This window comes from Ornithodoros turicata, chromosome 6 (genome assembly GCF_037126465.1).
Source record: "Ornithodoros turicata isolate Travis chromosome 6, ASM3712646v1, whole genome shotgun sequence".
Taxonomy (NCBI): domain Eukaryota; kingdom Metazoa; phylum Arthropoda; class Arachnida; order Ixodida; family Argasidae; genus Ornithodoros; species Ornithodoros turicata.
In genome coordinates, this window is record NC_088206.1 from 31,776,309 (window position 1) to 31,797,952 (window position 21,644).

The 21,644-nt window shown below is 48.4% G+C and overlaps 1 protein-coding gene and 2 long non-coding RNA genes across 3 annotated transcripts in view; 1 reads left to right on the plus strand and 2 right to left on the minus strand.

Moving 5' to 3' along the window:
- Nucleotides 1-21,644, minus strand: part of LOC135397813 (uncharacterized) — a 158,530-nt gene that overhangs the window by 31,555 nt on the left and 105,331 nt on the right. The window contains exon 4 of the mRNA XM_064629372.1: nucleotides 18,080-20,394. Within this exon, the coding sequence (XP_064485442.1) occupies nucleotides 18,080-20,394 (2,315 nt within the window). The remainder of the gene's footprint in view (nucleotides 1-18,079; nucleotides 20,395-21,644) is intronic.
- Nucleotides 2,698-3,437, minus strand: LOC135397809 (uncharacterized). Its single transcript, XR_010423768.1, has 2 exons — nucleotides 3,324-3,437; nucleotides 2,698-2,858 (listed from the first exon to the last, which is right to left on the minus strand). It is a non-coding gene; the product is annotated as an uncharacterized LOC135397809 (long non-coding RNA).
- LOC135397810 (uncharacterized) lies at nucleotides 16,643-17,385 on the plus strand. The gene is made up of 2 exons (XR_010423769.1): nucleotides 16,643-16,759; nucleotides 17,225-17,385. It is a non-coding gene; the product is annotated as an uncharacterized LOC135397810 (long non-coding RNA).

Below are 21,644 nucleotides of genomic sequence, written 5' to 3' on the forward strand. Positions count from 1 at the left end.
TTTACAAACAGAGAGAAGTCTATTGTTGGACATAAACGAAAACGATCTAAGCGTGTTGCACTCCTCCGCAGGCAACTCAAGGTCTAACTCAACTGCTCACGCGCGCTGCACCTGCGTAATGCTATTTTGTGTCCGAAGTAACTTGGAAGTAACTCGTTCTTTTTTTTTAAGTAACTCCGTAACTGCGAGCTACATTTCACGCTGAAGAACTTCGTTATTAACTTAGTTACATTTTTTACACTGTAACTTAACTTGTAACGAGTTCTTTTTGACGGGTAACTTCTCAATCTATGGTTCCCAGGCAGTTGGGGTATTCTGTAGCTTCGCTTTTTTAAACAGCCTTTTAGTCCTGTTTAATAGGCGTTTAAGATTTTTGTCGTACCAGGGACTCGTGGACTCACCTAACACGAACTTTAGGTATATACAACTCCGCAAGTTCGCATATTTTCTTTTGGAATAAATTCCTGTTAGCGGTTACGTCCCGTTGGTCAAAATCTAACATATAAGCATCGTAGAAAGCTTCTAATTCACGGTTTATAGACTGCCATAGTCTGCAATAATTTTGGATTCCCTAGGTGAGCGGTTGGAACAGGTTAAGAAGGACCCATAAATGGCCTTATGGTCACTGAGGTCATCGACTTCGCATATATTACTTGTGAAATCAGCGTTATTAGTAAGGATAAGATCGACCACAGAACAGGAACTTCCGCACAGGGAAGAGTAACAGTAATGGTAACGGAAACAGAAACGGCATATTACCAACATTGGAGATGGTAACGATAACAGAAACGGAAACGCATACCACGATCCTCCATTACCAGAAACAGAAACGGAAACGAAAATTATCCTCCGGTATTGAATTCGGGTAATTGATATTCCTGTTGTGCGAGGACATTTGAGTGACTTTTCATTTAGTTTTTGTATTTTGATGACATTATTCCCTGTAATGCTCTAAATACTACACAAGAGCATGGAAACAAAGCGCAATATTGGATCTCGAGGGTGCATCCCTCGCTTACCTCGTCCAGTCCTCATAACTCCATGACATCGACACATGACTATACTCCACCACAGGGATGGGCAGTATTTAAATACATGTATTTATATTTTGTATTTAAATACAGACTCGAAAAATGTATTTTATAATTATATTTAAATACCAATTTTCGGGTATTTATTCTTGTAAATACTTTATAAATACTCTTAAATACAGAATATACTGACTCATATCTTAAAGTTGCCCTGCATTTGACCTTTCGGGAAGCAGGGCGAGTTTTTCACTCGCCCAATTATGCCGGGTTTGCGCTAGCATGCGCATGCCACAAACCATTTTAGATGGCGAGTTTTTCACTGTTGTTGCGGACAACGGTCGTGACTACCCGATTACATTGTTCTACGAAGCATCTTCGTCAAATTTAATACAAGCATTTGTTCATCGGCACCTGTGGAGATGCTGTTCTCCTTTGCGAATCTGATTGTACGGCCGAACAGAAGATGCCTAAAAGAAGCAGTCTTCGAGAAATTTCTAATATTAAAATCGCCATGATAATCTAACAAATAAATGCTATTCTTTCTTGCTGATTTGTCCTTATGATCATAATTATTTCTATAATTCCAGATGACATTTTCCTGACAGTATTTATGGTAGTAGTTACGGTATTTAAATACTCACGTTGAAAACTATTTATGAAGAGTATTTAAATACCCCTGTCAACAAAGTATTTTGTATTTATATTTAAATACTCAAAAATGTATTTATGCATCCCTGCTCCACCATAGCATAAGAACGACAGCCTACGATTTTTAGTTACTGATTTTTTTACTTTTATTTTTATTTTGCCGTGGCTATGGCAGTATTATTTACTAATGAGAGCGTCCGCTTCTGAATGCGACATTGGATGAAGGTTACGCCCATATTGAGTTGCTTGACAACAGGCATGTTTAGTTGCTGGACTCAGAGTGAGTAAAGACTGAAGACATGTTTCCACATTTAAAAAACAAATCTTGCAAGGTGTGCGCATCCCAACGACATAAAATTGCTTGTGTAGTGTGTACCGCGTGACACCGAAGCAGCACTTGGGCAAAACAAGCCGGACTCGCTGTCCTCCGGCAGCTCTGAAACAGCCTTTCCATTACCGGAAACAGTAACGGAAACGAAATTGAAAGGCTGGTATCAGAAACGGATAACGGAAACCAAAATACAGCAGTAACGGAAGTGGAAACGGTAACGAAAATAGGTCCGTTACCCTTCCCTGCTTCCACATACCCGAGTTGGATCTAGGACAAGCTGCGCGAGATTAAATATGTGGCACAGATTAACGAAATCCCGTGTTTGGGAATCGTGTCCTGTTTCAGCGAGAGAAGTGTCCCAGTCAATGTCAGGATAATTGAAATCACCACAAATAATAAATATTGCATTTGGAAACCTGGTGTATAACTGTGTCGAAGTATCAAACAATGCGGGCACAAGTAGTATGGGATCAGCTCAAGTATCCGGAAACTGACATCTTTGCCTGGACGCCATTAATTAGCAATTAGAGCAATTTGGGACCCCCCACATTAATCAGGACCCACCAGGGAGTCATTACACTAATTGGGGATCATCTAAGACACGTCCAGACGAAGATGTGAGTTTCCGGATACTTGAGCTGATAAAAAATAAAAAAATAGGTAGAAAATAAAATAAAAAGATAGAAATAGAGTGGAGAGAAACAATTTATTCGAAAATCAACGATGCCGCGGCGAAGAAGCCGCTCCGGGGTGACCAGTGCTTGTTGACGTCGGGTAGTTGCAGAGATCGACGACAGGTGGCCACTTAGTTGCAAGGCATTACACCAGATGGCGCCACCATCATAGCTCTAGAGGAGAGAGACAGAGAACAAGATACTAGCGGCAGGTAAAAATGACAGCACTGCTAAACAAGTCTAGGCATGCGAGAGAAAAGGTCTAACCGCTACTGCTAAACAGAAAACAGTACACATCGGGGGGAAAAGGCTTACGGGGGGACGATCGCTTAGGCCTAACCACAACACTACGCAGCTAACACAAGGCGGGAACCACACATCGCTAAACATGCGAGAAAAGGCTTAACACGAGCGCGGTCACCGCTAAACACGGCAAACATACGAGAAAAGGAGCGCGCTTGGGCATAACCTCAACACTACGCAGCTAACACAAGGCGGGAACCACACATCGCTAAACATGCGTCAACAGGCTTGGACACCGCAAAACAAGTCTAAACATGCGAGAAAAGGCTTAACACGAGCGCGGTCACCGCTAAACACGGCAAACATACGAGAAAAGGAGCGCGTCAAATCACTCACCTTTTCCCCCGCGGCAACTTCCAGGCAGAAACTGAGCGAGCGCGGAGAACAACACGTCTGCTCTCTACGAGATCCAGCCAGCAACTGAGCGAGCGCGCGGAGCGCACGTCCGGCTTCCGCGACGGTCCGAGAGAAACTGAGAGAGGCGACGCGCGCGCGCCCTCTGCTCCACCCGTCCGCGCATGCGCGCGCGCGCTGCTAGCTCCCTCTGCGCCGGCCGCGGGTGTTTTCGGTTTCGGCTCTCTGCTGCGCGCGCGCTCCTAGCGGCGACGGGTGGCTTTTCGGTTTCGCTTTCATTCTCCGTTCTTTGCGCGCGCGCGTTTATCTCTATAAAGGCAGCGCGCACCGCGCTCGCGTCATCATTCTGACCGATACGTGGAAAACGCCATGTGTGGTTTATTCTCCTGCGCTTCTCGTCGTCGCAAGGAAAAGACAAAAAACGAAGAACTTCGCGAATTTATACGCGGTATCGTGGAGGAAGCCTTTCAAGTCCACCGTCTGGAATGGTTGCAAGCACGTCAAGAAATGTGTCAGGACAAGATGAAGACGCTCGACCGCATCTTAGCGACGGACAGACTGGCGAAAAAGAAGTCCAACTTTAGCCTGGACAACCTGTATTGGGAACGCAGTTCCGATGTAGAGGACGACGACGAGGATGTGTAAATAAAAGCGATGCATTTCTCTTCGAGTCTCAGTCTCTTCTTTCTCTTCGTGAAACGTGTACGCACGTAACATGTCTTTCCCCGAACCTTTTCGTTTCCGTCATCCCTTTCGCTGCATCTTAAGCGGCCCCTCCATGTGCGGCAAATCTACGTTCGTTGCTAACGTGCTGAGGAACCTGAACGACGTGGTGGACAAGCCTCCGTCACAAATATTCTACGTGCAGAAATATGCTTCGCCGAGCATGCAGGACGAATTCGGGGACTCCGTAAAATTTACCAAGGAGCTACCGCGAGAGTGGGACACGTCGCGCGCTACGCTGATCGTCGTCGACGATCACATGACCGACGCCGGTTCCTTGAAGGAGGTGACCGATCTTTTCATTCGGGGTTCTCACCACGCCAACGCGTCGATCTTCTTACTCGTTCAAAACATCTTTTTCGACAGTAGCCATTTTAGAACAATATCCTACAACGCCAGTTACGTCGTCCTGTGGCGCACCGTGCGCAGCGTGCACCAGATGGAACATTTCGGCCAACAGCTATTTGGCAGAAAAAGATTGGAGTATTTTCTGGACGCATATAAACAAGCGATGTCGTCGCCCCACGCATATTTACTCGTGGATCTTCACAACTATACGCACGAGGATCACAGGTTGCGTAGCAATATCTTTCCGGGAGAACGTCAATATATCTACGCTCCGAAATGAATCTCCGCCCTCACCTCACTTTACTCAAAGTACTCTCCACTCTACCCCCTCCACGCCGCCGCGACGTCTTGAGACGTTCGTCCTCGTCCGACATGAAACACCTCTCCGAAATTTGTCTCAATGTATTGAACGGAAAGGTGGCTCTAGCTCCAGATACGTTCGCGCGTTTGAAGAAGCACAAACGCTTTTTACGACGGCTCGCCTACAAAAAGATTCACAAGAATCCGCAACGTTTGAAGCGCTATCTGTCTCAGCAGCGAGGACAGGGCGTGCTTTCGTCAGTGGTTCCTCTCCTGCTTTCCGCCGTGTTGAACCTTTTCGCCAATGGCCAAGAGAATTGAAGTGACCACCTCCTCCTCCATCGGAAACATTCTTTCTTCGAAGGAGAGTGACGACGTCAAAGTGAAACTCATACTGCAAGCACTGTATCGCATACTCAAGCAGTACGGATTTGACCCCTACGACAATCAAAACAAGGCGTCCGACGCTACAAATGACTTTGACTATTCGCTCCTCTCTCCAGAGGTGGACGAAGAGGAAGCGGAAAGGGTCGTCTCGGAATTAAAGAAGGTTCTTTCCTGGGATCGCGAGGGTTGTGTCTCCGTGTCGGGCAAGCCCATCAGACACTCCTCCGTTTACGAACTCGTCAATTATTTGTTGCAACGTAAGACGGGAAAGAAACCTTCCTGGTTCCCCAAAGTCTCGAAACTATTGCGTCTGATTTCTCTACCCAAATCTCGCGAGCCTCAACAGCAGCAGCAGCAGCAGCAGGCCTCCATTGCGTGGACGACTTATGGAGGGATATGAGAAACCAGAGGGTGGTTTGGGGGGTGTGGAACGCTATAGAAAAGCGCATCACTTGAGCAAAAAGAAGGCTCTCGCCATTCTCAGAAAGCTGGATGCCTACACGCTTCACCATCCGGTCAGAAGAAAGTTTAATAGGAGACGCATCATCGCGCTCAAGATCAACGACGTGTGGCAAATGGACCTCGCCGATTTTTCAAAATACAAGAGATTCAACGGTGGCTACCGCTACATTCTCGTGGCAATCGATTCCCTCTCCCGCTTTCTGCGCACCCTCCCGCTAAAGACGAAGCGCCCCGCCGAAATGAAAAGGGCCATGATAAGACTTTTTCGGGGAGGTAACGTACCTACACGCATCTTTTGCGACAGAGGCGGGGAATTCTACAACAAGACCGTCAAGGAGTATCTCTCACGAAAGAAGGTACAGATGTATTCTACCTTCTCTCCAGTAATCAAAGCGTCGCAGGCAGAGCGCGTCATACGGACTTTACGCGACAGAATATTCCGTTATTTTAGAGTAACGGGAAAATACCACTTCGTTTCCGCGCTTCCCAAGATCGTGCGCGACTACAACACCACCAAACACAGGACTTTGGGCATCAGCCCGTCCGAAGTCACGCCCGAAAACGAATTGGAGCTGTTCAATAAGATAAATGGGAAGCCCGTCGTACCCTCCGTGAAAAAGAAGCTCAAACTGGGGGATAAAGTGAGGGTCCTACTTCACAGAAAAGGTTTTCATAAGAGCTCGGAAGGGAGTTGGTCGCCTCAGATTTTCACCGTCTCCCGCCTGAGAGACACCTCTCCTCCCGTCGTACACCTGGAAGATTACCGGGGTAAGGAAGTGGACGGATCTTTCTACCCGGAGGAGGTACTCGTCGTAACCCGAGACGCCAATCAGCCTTGGCCAGTAACGAAAGTGCTGAGGAAGAAGCAGGTGAACGGTCAGAGCTTCTCCTTGGTTCGCTGGTTCGGTTACGACAAAGAACACGACAGTTGGGTTCCGAGCAGCGACGTGGTCAAGATTGGGAAATGATGTCGGACATCTACGTCCACCTGCTCTCGAACGCCAGCATGGATAAGTTTCCCTCGAATAAACTCAACGCCTTCACGGTAGCTTTCGATAGCCCGCTTCAGCTCTCGAATCGGTATAAAGTCGGTCTGATGGATCTCAGCATAAGTAACGATTTTTTAAATATCGGGTACGAAAGGCAAGATGCGAAAATCGAGGTTTCTTTCGAGGATACGGTGGAAGCCGGCAGAACTTTTCGTGTCACCTCGGATCTCGAGAGGGATTTGGGAAAAGCCCTTTCGGAATTCGACGTTTCTTTCGCGTACAATAAATCGCGATACGACTTCGTCTTACCCGTGGACGTGAAAGCCGTGGAATTGGACCCTCGGCTCGCGCAAGCGCTCGACGCCTCGCTAGCGTCCCGCGAAGCAGGTCGTGCGGTGAAACCCCCCAAATTGAGCGAACGCGAAGCCACCTCCATCTTATTGGAGCACGCCGCAGCCGCCGTCGCTTTCGGCGACGTCACTCTGAATTCGGAAACCACGTCCCTACGGAACACACTCAACAAGTATTTCCAGACGCACAAGCTGGACGCCTCGCTAGAATTCGCGGATAACGTGTACTCTCTGAAAACACCGAAAGGGTTGCACGTACCGGAACCCTTTGTCAAGCTGCTACATCTCACACCCGTCGAGGGACACGAAGAAACGCTACGCGTCTCTCTCCCCGTAGCGCGTCAATTTTCTTTCACGATCAAGACGCTCCTGGAACCCCCGTTTCACAACATAATCGTGTACACGGATATTGGAACCCACGTACGTGGGGAGCGGGAAAAAACCGATATTAAAAATACTACCCTTTTATTACGAGAAAGACAAGCACGTCGTCACCTACACGTTAGATAACATCCAGTATTTTAACCTGTCTCAATTCGAAATTCCTTCAGTGACGATCGTTCTCGCGGACGAAACGGGAAGACGTTTGCCGTTGCGGTCCAAAGGCAGAACCAATCTAACGTTGCATTTCAAATATGTACCGTAATTCCCCCAAAATAATTCCCGTGTACACGGGACCCCTTTTCCAACGAGGGGGCGGTGTGTTGAGCAACATATCCAAGTTTATCGTTCCCATCTGGCAGCAAATAAAACCGATCGCCAAGAGAACGTTGAAGCGCTTGGCGCGGAATTTGGCCGATGGCGAAGGAATATCGCGCGCAGTAAAAAAGACGGCCATAGCAACGGGGAGAGACGTGCTGGATTCCATGGAGGGCTCTGGAAACAACAACAATGGAAAGAAACGCCGCAAACGACAACAAAAGGCGCCGACACACGACGCACCTGCAGATATCTTTGGTACGCCGTGAAGGTCACACATCCGCTGCGCGCGCTCCGTCATGACGTCAACGAAAGGAAAAATACAGACGCCGATATGTCTAACGAGTGACGTGATGATATTCGAACCCCCTTCCATTCAATACGGCGTGGAAGATACTTCGTACCAACTTTTTTATCCGGTCAACGGAGTAAATAATTCCGTGATCGAGTTTTGTATTCAAAATTTGCAAAGGGCACACTTGGATCTCTACGGCAGTTTCGTGTCTTTGACCGTGCGCATTGTTCGCGACGACGGGGAAGAAATGGACGAGAAAGATGTCGTTTTCCCAATAAACCACCTGTTGAGCGGCATGTTTAAGACGGTCACCGTTTATGCGAACAACAAGCTCGTCAGTTCCAACGAGTTGTACGCCTACAGGAGTATTTTGGACGTCGTGCTTCATTCCACGCCCGCGGCTCAAGAAACAGTGCACGCGGCTGGACTCTATGTCGAGGACGACGAACATTTAAAGGACGATTACGACGTCTCGTCTCGCGGTCCGAAACAACGTTACGAAGCGACGAAGGGTGGAAAATACTTTAACCTGGTCGGTCAGATCAATACCGACCTGTTTCAACAGCCGCGCCTGATGGTACCTGCCGTCGAAATTCGTGTCGTTTTCCTATTAAACAACGACGAATTTAAACTCGTATCGGTCCCCAGAGACAAGAAAACGTACAATTACGAGGTGGACATTAAAGAAATGACGTTACACTTGAAAAAGGTGACGCTGGCACCTTCCCTATTTTTGGAATACGAGCGGCGGCTTCAGACCACGCCGGCTATCTACGTGTTACGCGGATTGGAAACCAAGGTGCGGAGCTTGAGTGCCGGGAGCTTGGACGCTCACTTTGAAAACGTTTACCCCGAAAGGGTACCTTCCAAATTATGCGTCGCCCTGCTCGCCACGTCCGACTTTCTCGGCGACATCCAATCGAACCCCTACAAATTCCGCCATTACGACCTGTCTCATTCGATGCTCTCCGTGGACGGCCAGCAAGTGCGAGCCGAGTACGACTTTCAGAACGATCTCGTCAAAATTCCCTACTTTAACTTCTTGCAAGAACTGGGAGAGAAACATTTCAAGTATAGCTACGAGCGATTTAAAACGAACGGGTTCCTCCTCTACTTCAACCTGGACGTGGACAAGTGTTCTTCTCCTTCGCATTTGAACGAGTGGCGAAAAGGAAACGTTCGCCTGCAATTACGCTTCGCTAAAGCCCTTCCACACGCGGTCACCGTCCTCTTGATTTCCGAGTGTCCCAAGCTCATGTACGTCGACAAGGACCGTACGGTCACCTTCCCATAAGAAAAGATGTACGAGAGCGACATCTTGGAACTCGTGTCCCTGAACCCCCTCGCTTCCTCCATGCTGAGAGGCATTTGCGCTTCCGACGAAGCCTTCGTTTTACGCAAACCCGGCTATTTAATCATCAATACGGAAGAGCGAAGAAGACGCGGGCAGCACTGGGTGCTCTACCTGAAAAACTACGACGGGTCTTCCGTGTTTTTCGACAGCTACGGACTTCCCCCCATCGAAGCAAACCTTCGAAGGACTTTACCTGTAGTGGACGAGTATAACGACACGTGTATTCAATCACCCTTTTCGCCTTACTGCGGGCTTTTTTGTATCTACGTAGCCACGCGCATGTCGAAACGCTACAGCTTGAAAAGTTGTGTATCCATGTTTTCCTGTAACCTCGAAGAGAATGACGAAACAATAAAACGTCTCCTCGTGAGCGAACTCGTTTCGTAAAAAATAGACTATTTATTCACGACATACACAAGACCCTTGCGAGACGATCTTCCAACGTGCTGACCCGACGCTCACCGCCGTCGTCGCCGGTCTGCACCGTGACGTCGAGGGATGTGTGGAGAAGCCAGTAGCGACGGACGATAGGCCGGTTGAAACCCGCGTTGATGAGACACGGGTCGACTGCCTCTCCTCGTCTATACTTTTCCAACAGCTCGAGCTTGTAATCTACGAAACGCTTCATTTTCTTTGCAATCTTCCCACTGACGGTGAACAGACGTAAGGGTATCGTCTTGAGAATCGAGCGAAAGTCTCCCTCGCAGCTATCGCCGTGAATATAATCGCGTAATCGCATCAAGTCCCGATACATTCGCGTTTGCACAAAGGTGGCAAACCTCTGCTCGGGCGTCATCATGACTGAGACGGAATGAGAGTAGACAACCTTTTTTTATTTCTCGTTACACATGAATTAGGCTCCAGCTTTGGTTTCGTAGCCGGGAAGGCAGCCCAAATACGGACGAAGGCTCGAGTCTAACCAATGGCTGGGGTTTCTCGACCAGAGTCCACCGCAGCGACAGGTAGTCAGTTGATCGCCGATTCGCAAAAAGAAGGTCTTTGGAGGAGGCTTGAAGGTTAGAACCAGGGGTAGATCTCCCGTCAGTAGCCATTCGTAATCTGCAACGAAAGGAGTGTGAGAAACGCGTGTTTTTATATCTCAAACACACACGCACGTACAATCTTCTTCAGTCACAGAGTGACACTGATGGTCCATCTTCTCCATCTTCCTTCAATAGTCGAAGTCCTTCGCAACGTACGTCGAACGGTACCGTCCGACAGCCGAGAAACGGGCGAATCAATCGGTCCGTCCAATGCTTTTGCTCTGAAAAAATGTGAACGATTATAGAACGTATTAAAAAATAACGAGGAAGCGTACCTTTGGACCACAATCCACCACAATTGGTACAGAAGAAGCGGGCGCTGCCAATCTCCCGAAATATGTGAGGCGGGAAAAAACCGACTTCACGCGCAGCAAAAGTGTTGTACACTGGAAACGAAACTCTTCAAACATTTCGACGATGATGATGACGTCATGGGTATTACTTACGAGGATCTACCAAGCTGATCATGATGGAATGACGATCGACCATTCGCTTCGACATTTATAGTAAAGCTTTGCCTCTCACTCTCTATGACGTCATTGAACGTGTTTGAACATGTTAAGACGTGTTTGAACATGTTCGGACACGGGCGGCGAAGTCGCCCCTGGACACACTCGTTCCTCTCTCTTCCTCTCTATGACGTCATTGAACGTGTCTGAACATGTTGGGACGTGTTTAGACACAGGCGTCGAAGTCGTCCCTGGACACACTCGTTCCTCTCTCTCTCTATGACGTCATTGAACGTGTTTGAACATGTTTGAACGTGTTTGAACATGTTGTGACGTGTGTAGACACGAACCCCGCAATACGAAAAACGTCACGCAGTACGAATTAGATTGGTGGTTAGTGTGTCGAGCCCAGTGTAGAAGGATCCTGGGTTCGAATCCCACTCTGGGTCTTCTTGTCGTCATGTACAAGTCGTGCCAGAGTGTTAGCTTGAAATTAGTGTAATGTTTTATTCAACGCCGATGACATCATTGTCATATGCGACATCGCAAAAAGGCGCGAAAGACGGAAGGCGGGGTGGTCAAAGTACAGACGACACCGTCGCAATGCGAGGAGGAGGAGAGCGGTGTAGCGACTATAAAAGGTGCGCTGGTTCTACGACGATTGATCGACAGCCCATGAGGGGCATTCATCCACGACGTGAGTCGTTTCGTGGACCAAAATGTAAGTTGACCGTCTCTGCTGTGAGAGTGTATTCTATGCATGACATTGTTTTTTCAGGAACCAATAGCCGCTGTCACCGCATGACACTGAACACAGGGTCTCATCCCATCCTCTCTCATCATCATCATCATTCTCAAGCGTTCCTCAACTGAAGGGAAAAGTGAGCATTGTTTCGTGAGAGGAAATCTCGTACTGATTTTGTTTGACCGCAGTGCCGCGCTGTCTCGTATGTCAGTACGACCCCATCGATGCCATGCTCGTGGCCGTAGAAAGAGAGCACGAAGCTAGAATAGAGAATCTCGGTAATAGCCCAGTCGTCCTTTCAGATGACGACGACGACGACGACAGAGTCAGTAGTCCGCCTTTCGTAATACCTGAAACGGACGACGACGAACCCCTAGATGGACATGACAATGCAGACGAATTGCTCATGTGGGAAGGGGATCAGTCGTATGCAGATTTCATTCCTCTGTCTGGTAGGGTTCGAGATGAATCACCAGATGCAAGCCCAGAATTTCGAAACGAAGCTGAGCCTGTCCAGGGTCGTAGAATCGTTGAATTGAGAGAACACGTCGTAGAGAATCATCCCTCCGTCACGGAGAGACGATTCCTTCCTTTTTTTGTCACAGATGAGGCATTTGACGGAACGGCTACTAGGTACACGCTTCTCTGTTCCCCGCACGACGACAACGTCGACGATTTGCGACTCTATCTACCGAGCATAGCTCCAGTAATCACGCGCGTCCTCGAAGCTTATCCCATGCCTTTCAAATTTTGTCTGTGCTCGAAAGCGCTCATGGTTAAGGACGGAGCCGACGGGTTGACTTCTCATCTCCTTCACGTGAACCTTCACATGAGAGTGGTTCATAACCGTCAAGAAATCGAAGACGCGATAAATGCTGCTATCGCAGAATCCTCGCAACGCGTAGAAAACTATGCGAGAGAAGGGTCTGGTTTCACCTCGAACGACGTCCAATGTGTCGACTTAAAACTAACGCGTTTGAAACCGAAGCGGATTGGGTGCACGATCGAGCTTCCCGAAATGTTGAAGAAAAAACAAAGACTCTCACAAACGTCAAACTTCCACCGAATCACGAAAACGAGTGTTTCAAGTATAGCGTTCTGGCACTCTTGCATCCGTTGAGGAGTAAACCAAACCTTCATTTTAGATACCACAAATACATGAATCCTTCGAATCCGGAGACGCGTGTAACATACTGGCCACCCTGCTTCCCAGTCACTTACGAAGACATTGCCCTGTGGGAGAGAAAAAACAAAATCTCCGTGTACATCTACGTGTTCGACGAGCAGACGAGTTCGATATCTACCGGACGGGTTCCCTGCACGCTCTATCAGGACAAAGTCCACCTGCTCGAGGTTAGGGAGCATTTCTATGGGATCCGAAAATTTAGCACTTTCATGGGGCGAGGTGACTATTTTTATTGCGAGAAATGCACGAGCGGTTATAGGACGAGAGGAGCGTTGGAGCAGCACGAACGTTTGTGTCGAGACGTAAACGAAGTAATTCTCGAAATGCCAAAAGCGGGGGAGAGCGTTTCCTTCACCAAGATACAGTACATGCATCCCTATCCCTATTTTGCGGTGTTGGACACGGAAAGCATACTGGAAAAGGACGCGCTCGTTAAGGACGCCTCGAGTGTGCACAGGATGAGCTCGTATAGCATTGTGCTAGTGAGAAGTTGTGATGGGAAAATAATGGACGTAGATGGCTATTTGGGACCCAACGCGGCAGAAAAATGCTTGCTCTCGCTCAAGCGATTTAGCGATCAAATCGATAGGCTGAACCGTCTTCCCTCACCGTTGGTCATGAGTATGGAAGACCACTTTCGGCACGCGAGCGCTACGCACTGCGAATTTTGTGGAATCGAATTTAACCGACATACGCGGAAGGTGTCGCATCACGACCACACCCGTTTCGTAGACCCCGGTTCCTCGAATTTTGTCGCGACGCTGTGTGATACGTGTAACCTTACGTGTCGAAACACTAAAGAACTCGTCGTGTGCGTGCACAACCTGCAGTACGATTTGAGCTCCCTTCTCCGCCATATGCACGTTCTAAATATGGGAGAACCGTGGATCTTAGCGTCTACCACAGAAAAAATACGAGGCTTCAATATTGGCGAGCTCCATTTCCGCGATACCACGCAGTTTTTCAACCTCTCGTTGTCTAACCTGGTAGAAACGCTCCTCTCCAGCGGTGGCGAGAGTGCGTTTCATTGCACCCGTCAAATGTTTGGTGACCGTTTCCGACGGCTTCTCAAGAAGGGAATTTACCCGTACACCTTCGTCGACAGTTTCGAAGTGTACAATTTGCCCGCACTACCGCCAAAGGAAGCTTTCAAAAGTGACCTGAACGATGAAGAGATCACGGACGAGGACTATCAGTACGCCCTCGAGATTTTCGAATTGTTCAAATGCAAGGACCTAGGAGATTACACGCGTCTCTACGTCACGCTCGACACCTGTCAGCTGTGCGACATCGTGCTGTATTTCAGAAAGATTGCGCTAGAGACGGATGGGATAGATATCTTACGCACCGTGTCCCTCGCCAGTTACGCGTGGAGTAGCGCTTTGAAGCTCACCAATGTCAAACTCGAGCTCATAAGCGACCAAGAGATGTACGAAACGATCGAGAAGGGAATCAGGGGAGGCATTTGTAACAGCTTCCACAGATACTGTCGGGCTAATCACGAGGGGTGCGACGATTACGATCCCCAGCAAGAAAAGACTTTTATCCAGTACCTCGACGTGAACAGTTTGTACCCCTACGCGATGACTTTTCATCTCCCAACAGGGGGCTTTGAGTGGGTCGATCCTTCGAGGTGGAGCGAGATCGATTTTCTCAACATTCCTCATGATTCGGAAGTGGGTTACGTCTACGTAGTAGACTTGTCGTATCCCGAAGAACTGCACGCACTCACCAGGGATTTTCCCCTGGCACCCGAACACAGGTGCGTGGACGAGAACGAACTCTCCCCCTACCAACGCCACCTGAAAGATGCGTTGTCGCTGAACGCCCCTCCCACCAAGAAACTCTTGCTGACGTGCTACGACAAAGAACGTTACGTCGTTCATTATGCATTGCTCGCTCTGTACGTGAGGTTGGGCATGAAAATAAAACGTGTTCACAGCATCCTCTCGTTCCGCCAAGACAACTTTTTGCGAACCTTCGTGCAGAGAAACGTCGCGTTGAGGAATGCCGCGACCACGAAATTCGAGCGACTTCTGTACAAAACCATGTCGAATAGTACGTTCGGTAAGACGATACAAAATGTAAGACGGATGAAAAGGTATGCCCTAGCCTACGACAAAGAAAGCGCGCTCAGAAAAGCTAGCTCCGTCGACTGTCAGCATTTTCTCATTCTGAGTGACAAGTGCATCTTGTACGAGATGAAGCAGCGCCGCATCAAATGCACGCACCCCCTTTACGTGGGCTTCGCCATTCTAGAAATATCCAAAGTCCGAATGTACAGCTTCATCTACGAGTCGCTCTTTTCTCGCTTGTCATGTCCAGTGCAATTGATCTATAGCGACACGGACAGCATAATTTTTTCTCTCACGTGTGAAAGCCTGGAAGAGCAGCTGGTGAAGATTGAGAGTGAGTTAGATCTGTCTTCCTATCCGCCAGACCACCCGCTTTTCAACGACGAGCACGCGAACCAGATGGGGTTCTTCAAAGACGAGACGGGGGGTGGTGTTATTCAGGAAGTCGTAGCCATCCGAGCGAAAATGTACAGCATTCTCTTGGCTGGGACACACAAACAGATCGCGAGAGCGAAAGGAGTTAAGAAGGACGTGGTGAGGAAACATTTATTGCACGAAGTGTACCGAGATTCTCTGTTCAATGAAACGGCGGTCTCTCAGAAGCAGTGCACCATCCAGAGTATAAAGCAAACGATGTACACCATTTCGAGACTCAAGAAGAGCTTGGTCCCCTACGACGACAAGCGCTATCTCGTGGATGCCGTACACTCCTTCCCTTATGGGAGCTGCGAATACGGTAAGCTTTGTTATGTTTTGACGCGTATAGGATTACGATAGTGCTCTCTCTCTTTGTGCAGCAACGGAAAACCCGGAAGAGAGCCCGAGAGCGTCGACGTCGTCAGGCATCGAGTAACCGCGGAACAAAGAGCTGCACGCGCATGTAATCGAGAATAAAAGTTCTAGTCGAGACATGCTTCTCTCTCTCTCTCTCTCTCTCGCAGACAGGAGAAGTACGGGTCATCGTGGCAGTGTGGTAGCGGAATGGGTGTACGAAAAGAATTACCATTCCGTCATCGTGCTGGTGCAGTGACCCGCGCAATGACGACGCTGCGATGAAGATACCCCATATCCTTTCTCTTGAGGCAAGTCAGGGAGGGTGCAGGCATCTATCGACCAAGTCCTTTGTATGTATTCAATAAAGATGTTTCAGTGAAAGAGCACACAGAGTCTCGTCAAAGTTATTCGGACTGTTTAATGCGTTGCATGTCAATAACCAAGCGGTATTTCAATAAATCAGTGACAAAGTTGGCGATGTAGACTGCTTGCAAATGTCGCTGCTTCCGTAGAGCGTGCTTAATATGAGCGATGGCACGAGCGAGAAGGTCCACGATGTCTGCAGCGATGTAGTTGAATTCTGCGTTGGACAAGCTCACAAATTCGCTCATTAGTCCCAGGGGTCCGTCCGGAACCGTTATGCAGACGTTCTTGTAACGGGCGTAAATTCGACGCACCATCTCCTGCAGCGGCCCCGGCGAGATCTCTCCTATATTGCCAAAGCCTACCATGTCTATCACGTAGCGAAAAGCAGTGATGACGAGCTCGTTGCGGGGACTTTCGCCGTTGAAACATTCCTTCTCCACTTCTTCCCAAGAAGCGTGGGTGCGGGAACAATTTTGTAAAGAGTGGTAGCTGAACATCTTCACGTAGTGATGACGCGAGCGCGGTGCGCGCTGCCTTTATAGAGATAAACGCGCGCGCGCGCAAAGAACGGAGAATGAAAGCGAAACCGAAAAGCCACCCGTCGCCGCTAGGAGCGCGCGCGCAGCAGAGAGCCGAAACCGAAAACACCCGCGGCCGGCGCAGAGGGAGCTAGCAGCGCGCGCGCGCGCATGCGCGGACGGGTGGAGCAGAGGGCGCGCGCGCGTCGCCTCTCTCAGTTTCTCTCGGACCGTCGCGGAAGACGGACGTGCGCTCCGCGCGCTCGCTCAGTTGCTGGCTGGATCTCGTAGAGAGCAGACGTGTTGTTCTCCGCGCTCGCTCAGTTTCTGCCTGGAAGTTGCCGCGGGGGAAAAGGTGAGTGATTTGACGCGCTCCTTTTCTCGTATGTTTGCCGTGTTTAGCAGTGACCGCGCTCGTGTTAAGCCTTTTCTCGCATGTTTAGACTTGTTTTGCGGTGTCCAAGCCTGTTGACGCATGTTTAGCGATGTGTGGTTCCCGCCTTGTGTTAGCTGCGTAGTGTTGAGGTTATGCCCAAGCGCGCTCCTTTTCTCGTATGTTTGCCGTGTTTAGCGGTGACCGCGCTCGTGTTAAGCCTTTTCTCGCATGTTTAGCGATGTGTGGTTCCCGCCTTGTGTTAGCTGCGTAGTGTTGTGGTTAGGCCTAAGCGATCGTCCCCCCGTAAGCCTTTTCCCCCCGATGTGTACTGTTTTCTGTTTAGCAGTAGCGGTTAGACCTTTTCTCTCGCATGCCTAGACTTGTTTAGCAGTGCTGTCATTTTTACCTGCCGCTAGTATCTTGTTCTCTGTCTCTCTCCTCTAGAGCTATGATGGTGGCGCCATCTGGTGTAATGCCTTGCAACTAAGTGGCCACCTGTCGTCGATCTCTGCAACTACCCGACGTCAACAAGCACTGGTCACCCCGGAGCGGCTTCTTCGCCGCGGCATCGTTGATTTTCGAATAAATTGTTTCTCTCCACTCTATTTCTATCTTTTTATTTTATTTTCTACCTATTTTTTTATTTTTTATCAGCTCAAGTATCCGGAAACTCACATCTTCGTCTGGACGTGTCTTAGATGATCCCCAATTAGTGTAATGACTCCCTGGTGGGTCCTGATTAATGTGGGGGGTCCCAAATTGCTCTAATTGCTAATTAATGGCGTCCAGGCAAAGATGTCAGTTTCCGGATACTTGAGCTGATCCCATACTACTGGCACAAAGGTGGGTGACGGCCTAGGAGGGCGGTAACAAACGCCGAGAACAGCTGTCACATAACCAAACAATAACCGGATAAAGAGTATCTCGTGATCATCGCATTTAAGATTGATTTTATGTATTTATTTATTTTTATTGATTTTCATTTATTGATCACTGATCACTGTTGTAATCTTCAGTAAAGCTCGTCATTTAAAGTAGCGCTTCGTATATCTCGTTTTGTTTTAGTCTTCGTCTTTTCCTCCAGCGCACCCATGACTATGCCATTCACATGCGATCCAAATTAGATTATACGCAAGGATAATCCACAGACGGTACAACATCGGCCAGAACATCATACACGAAAAAACGTAGTTTTCTTGATTCCTGTAGCCTCTCGTATACGAACTGTATAGGGGCTTCATGTCTTGCCAGTTTTTTTATTCTAAAATAATGTATTTTACGAGGAGATTTATAACTTACTTGTCCACTCTGGCAGCGTCTTCAACAACCGCGTAGGGCGGGAGAAGCCCCCTGTTTTGCGTGGAACCTTGTTCCAATCGCCTCCCGTCTTGACCCTCATCTATCAGTTCTTTGCCCGGCGGAAACAACGCTGCTGGATTTGGAGCGCTCTTCACCGAGCAACCATAGTTTTTTAACGCTGGCTCTTGTTTATCAGACGCTCGACTAGCATGAACGTCATGCTCTGCCGACTCCTGGAGGAATTTGCGCCCCACGACGCCTGAGCTGTCGCCTACTATTTTTTTGCTGGCCAAGCGCTTCTTCGACGGCTCGCCGTACTCATCGACAGGAGAAGCTGCGGGACTAGGTGTTCGTCGTAAACAAGTGCTCTTAGATGATCCGGTTTCGAAAAGCGCTCTACTTTTTCGGTTAGCTGTGCGGGAACATTCCGGCTGCACCTGTGCTGTAGTCTCGTGACGATTTTCAGGAACCACTGACGTCTGCGTGTTGTTGCCATTGGAATCTGAAGCGACAGCAACCGGAAAGGTGTTTGCGTTGGTGTCTAGGACGGGAACGTATCCACTCGCACTTGCTGCAGCATCGCTAGGAACAGTAACGTTCAGCGTTCTAGTTGACTCATCTTCGCACGGTGCCGGGCGACTACCACTGGCCGCTGCGTCCAACTTTGTTGCCTTTGATGGTGCGTCCTTTTTACCTTTGTGGCGTTCAACTTTGCCGCTGGTATCCGTACTTGAATCTTTTGCTGCACGGTGCTTATGTTTCTTACCCTTTCCCTTCTTTTTCCTTTCCTGTTTGGCGTCATGCAGCTGTACATCTCCCGACATCACAGTCGATATTGGCGAAGTATCCTCGTTTACACCTGTGCTGTCTGGTGATACAGTAGCATCCGGTTCTTTTGTTGAGACACTTACTGGTTTGCCGTCATTCGAGTATGCCGTTACAGTAAGTGTAACTTCAAGGTCTTGCATACTGCCAACAGTCATTGCGACGTGCGACGTCGAAAGTTCCGGCTCTTCTGGATCTTTGCATTTCTTCGTGGCAACGTCCTTAGTAGGCCTACACAGGCTTATCTCTCTTACTTCCAGGCTCTTATAAATACTGCGTGCGCAGATCGGGGATTCTGCAGAACCAATCCGTTGTTTGAGCTCCGACATAACGGCCTTCATTCCAATGATTTGTTTTTCCCTAACTTCATCCCCACCTTTAGCCTTATTGACAATGGAACCTGCTACCCGCGGTGTTGTATCTGACGCTATTCGACGGTGCAAGGATGAACCAATTTTTGATGTCGTTAAATCGTCCATAGTCTTCGATGAAAATATGCGACGATTTAAGAATGCTATCCTCGAAACACTCAGCTGACTCGCCGCTGTCTTTTCGACACCCACACTTCGTGACGAACGAAGGCTGTTTGCTGTGAGCGGTTGAGAAAAACACATCTTGTCTGCGCCACTGCACGGCGGTGTCGCATCCGCTGTGCGTGATTCTCCCAGTCTTTTTGCCACTAAAGACTTGGATGCTGAACGACTCTTTCCTAGTGATGCTTCTTCGGAAATTCTAACCTCAATTTTCTGTTTCTCCTCACTTGCACAAATCTCCCGTTGAAGGGGTTCCGTGTCTGATTTGGAGGAGATCTGGACGTCACTGGGAAGAGCGCTTTTCACCTCTACAGTGCTGTCTTCCACAACTGCAGATGATCCCTTGTCTATTACCGTAGTATTGCTCTTTAGATCGTGGCGTTTAGTACGCCTATCATGTGGCTTTGTATCAAAGCGGTATGTTGGACGCTGTAAGTGTGAGTCCGCCTTTTCTCGTAGAACAGCTTCAGAAGTCGCTAATGTGCTCTCCATATGAGCCTTGCGTGCGTGTGTCAGCTCTGTGTGATCGCCGGCAGTGCTATCAATGACCATGCCGGCACCATTTATTTTGTCTGACTTCATGCTATCTGACGAATGTACGCTCGTTACACTAATTTTTTCTCTGCTGCGACCGGTCGACTTGCGGATAATCATCCCTTCGTGCTCGTAATCAATGTCTGATATGTCTTCAGGAGACTTCCTCTCAGCCGTCACCATGATTATTTTTTTGCTCGGATGCTTAATTCGGACAAATGATTGGTTGCGAGAACTTGTTCCTTTGCGTGCATTTTGCGATCGCGGATGTTGTGATGGTTCATGGGATTGCGATTTCTTCAAACAATTCGCTGGTTCTCCGGGTTTCACCTCACGAAGTGAAGTTTCATCATAATGTAACGACCCCTCTTGTATTCCGAAGGACGAATCGGTGCTGTCTGTGTTCCTCTTCTGAGGGTTTATCTGTGAACAAACGGTGAATACGCTGCTTAAGAAAAAGCTGTGGAGAAACGGACATAGTTGTCGTCCGTTTCATGTTGTACTTTCACGCTACCCTTTTTCTACGAAGAATGGCCCCAGTTCGGCGTTGTGCGGTTGTGCCGTTTTTTTGCCATGAATGCTCCGTATTATACGGTACGATGAGACGTATTTCTACCTTGAATAGTTCGTTTCAGCGTATATGGTGTGCAGCCTTTTCGCTTATATAATACTTTACGTCGTCTACTTCTTGTACAGTGCTGGAGAAATTTTTACGGAACATGCTCCGGCGCATTCCCTTTTCAGAGTGACACGCTAGCATCGAATGGGACTGTACGGACTTACAGATATGTGTCTAGGTAACCTAGTCACCTGTCTGCAAGTCCGCACGGTACCATTCGTTGCTACCGGGTCACTATGACGAAGGAATGCGCCGGAGCGTGTTCCGAAAACCTTTGTCCAGCACTGTACATGTTCTGTAATCATAATTATACTGGTGATGCGTGACTCCTTGACTCACTGTCTTCTAAATGCAGTCAATATCTGTTCCTGAAAAAAACAGGAAAAACTGCAAAGGGCGTAGGTCAGTCGGATAGCACAAATAGGTGTACAAAAAAACAGTACGAACACGCGAAGCTGTCGGACAAAACCACCTGGTATATGCATGTCAACTCCTGAGGAAATCGGAACATGATAGTGTTCTTATACGTTTTATTGAACGACGGTCAGACTCCCTTTCTAAGCATACAAGCAGAGTCGTCACTTCCTACACGCTCCCACACATTGCTACTTCGTTACGTACAAGCGTGAAATTTTGAAAGGTTGAAATGCGGGCTATCATGAAATTCCTGCTCAATCACGAAGACAAGCATTACTGTAACTATTGTATTGTGTGAAAGAAAAAAATCTATTAACGCATGATGCAAACATTAACAAGTGTCCATCATACTCCGATCCCATCACCCCGTATTACAGTGTATCCCAAATGAAACGGGACCTTAAAGGAGCATTAAAGCGGTATCTAACATGGCCAAAAACTGCTGTCGTCTTGTAAAGCAGTATGTGAAAAGCATTCGCACAAAATATTTGTCCAAAGTTGTTTCACCACGGTGCAATTAATTTGGAAAATCGCTGCCGCGGTGACAGGCCGGAGCGCTCCAACTGCAGGCCACACCCACTCTACTGTGACGTTAGTGGTAGAGAGCCCCTCATTCGTTCGTAGGAAAAACCGTCTG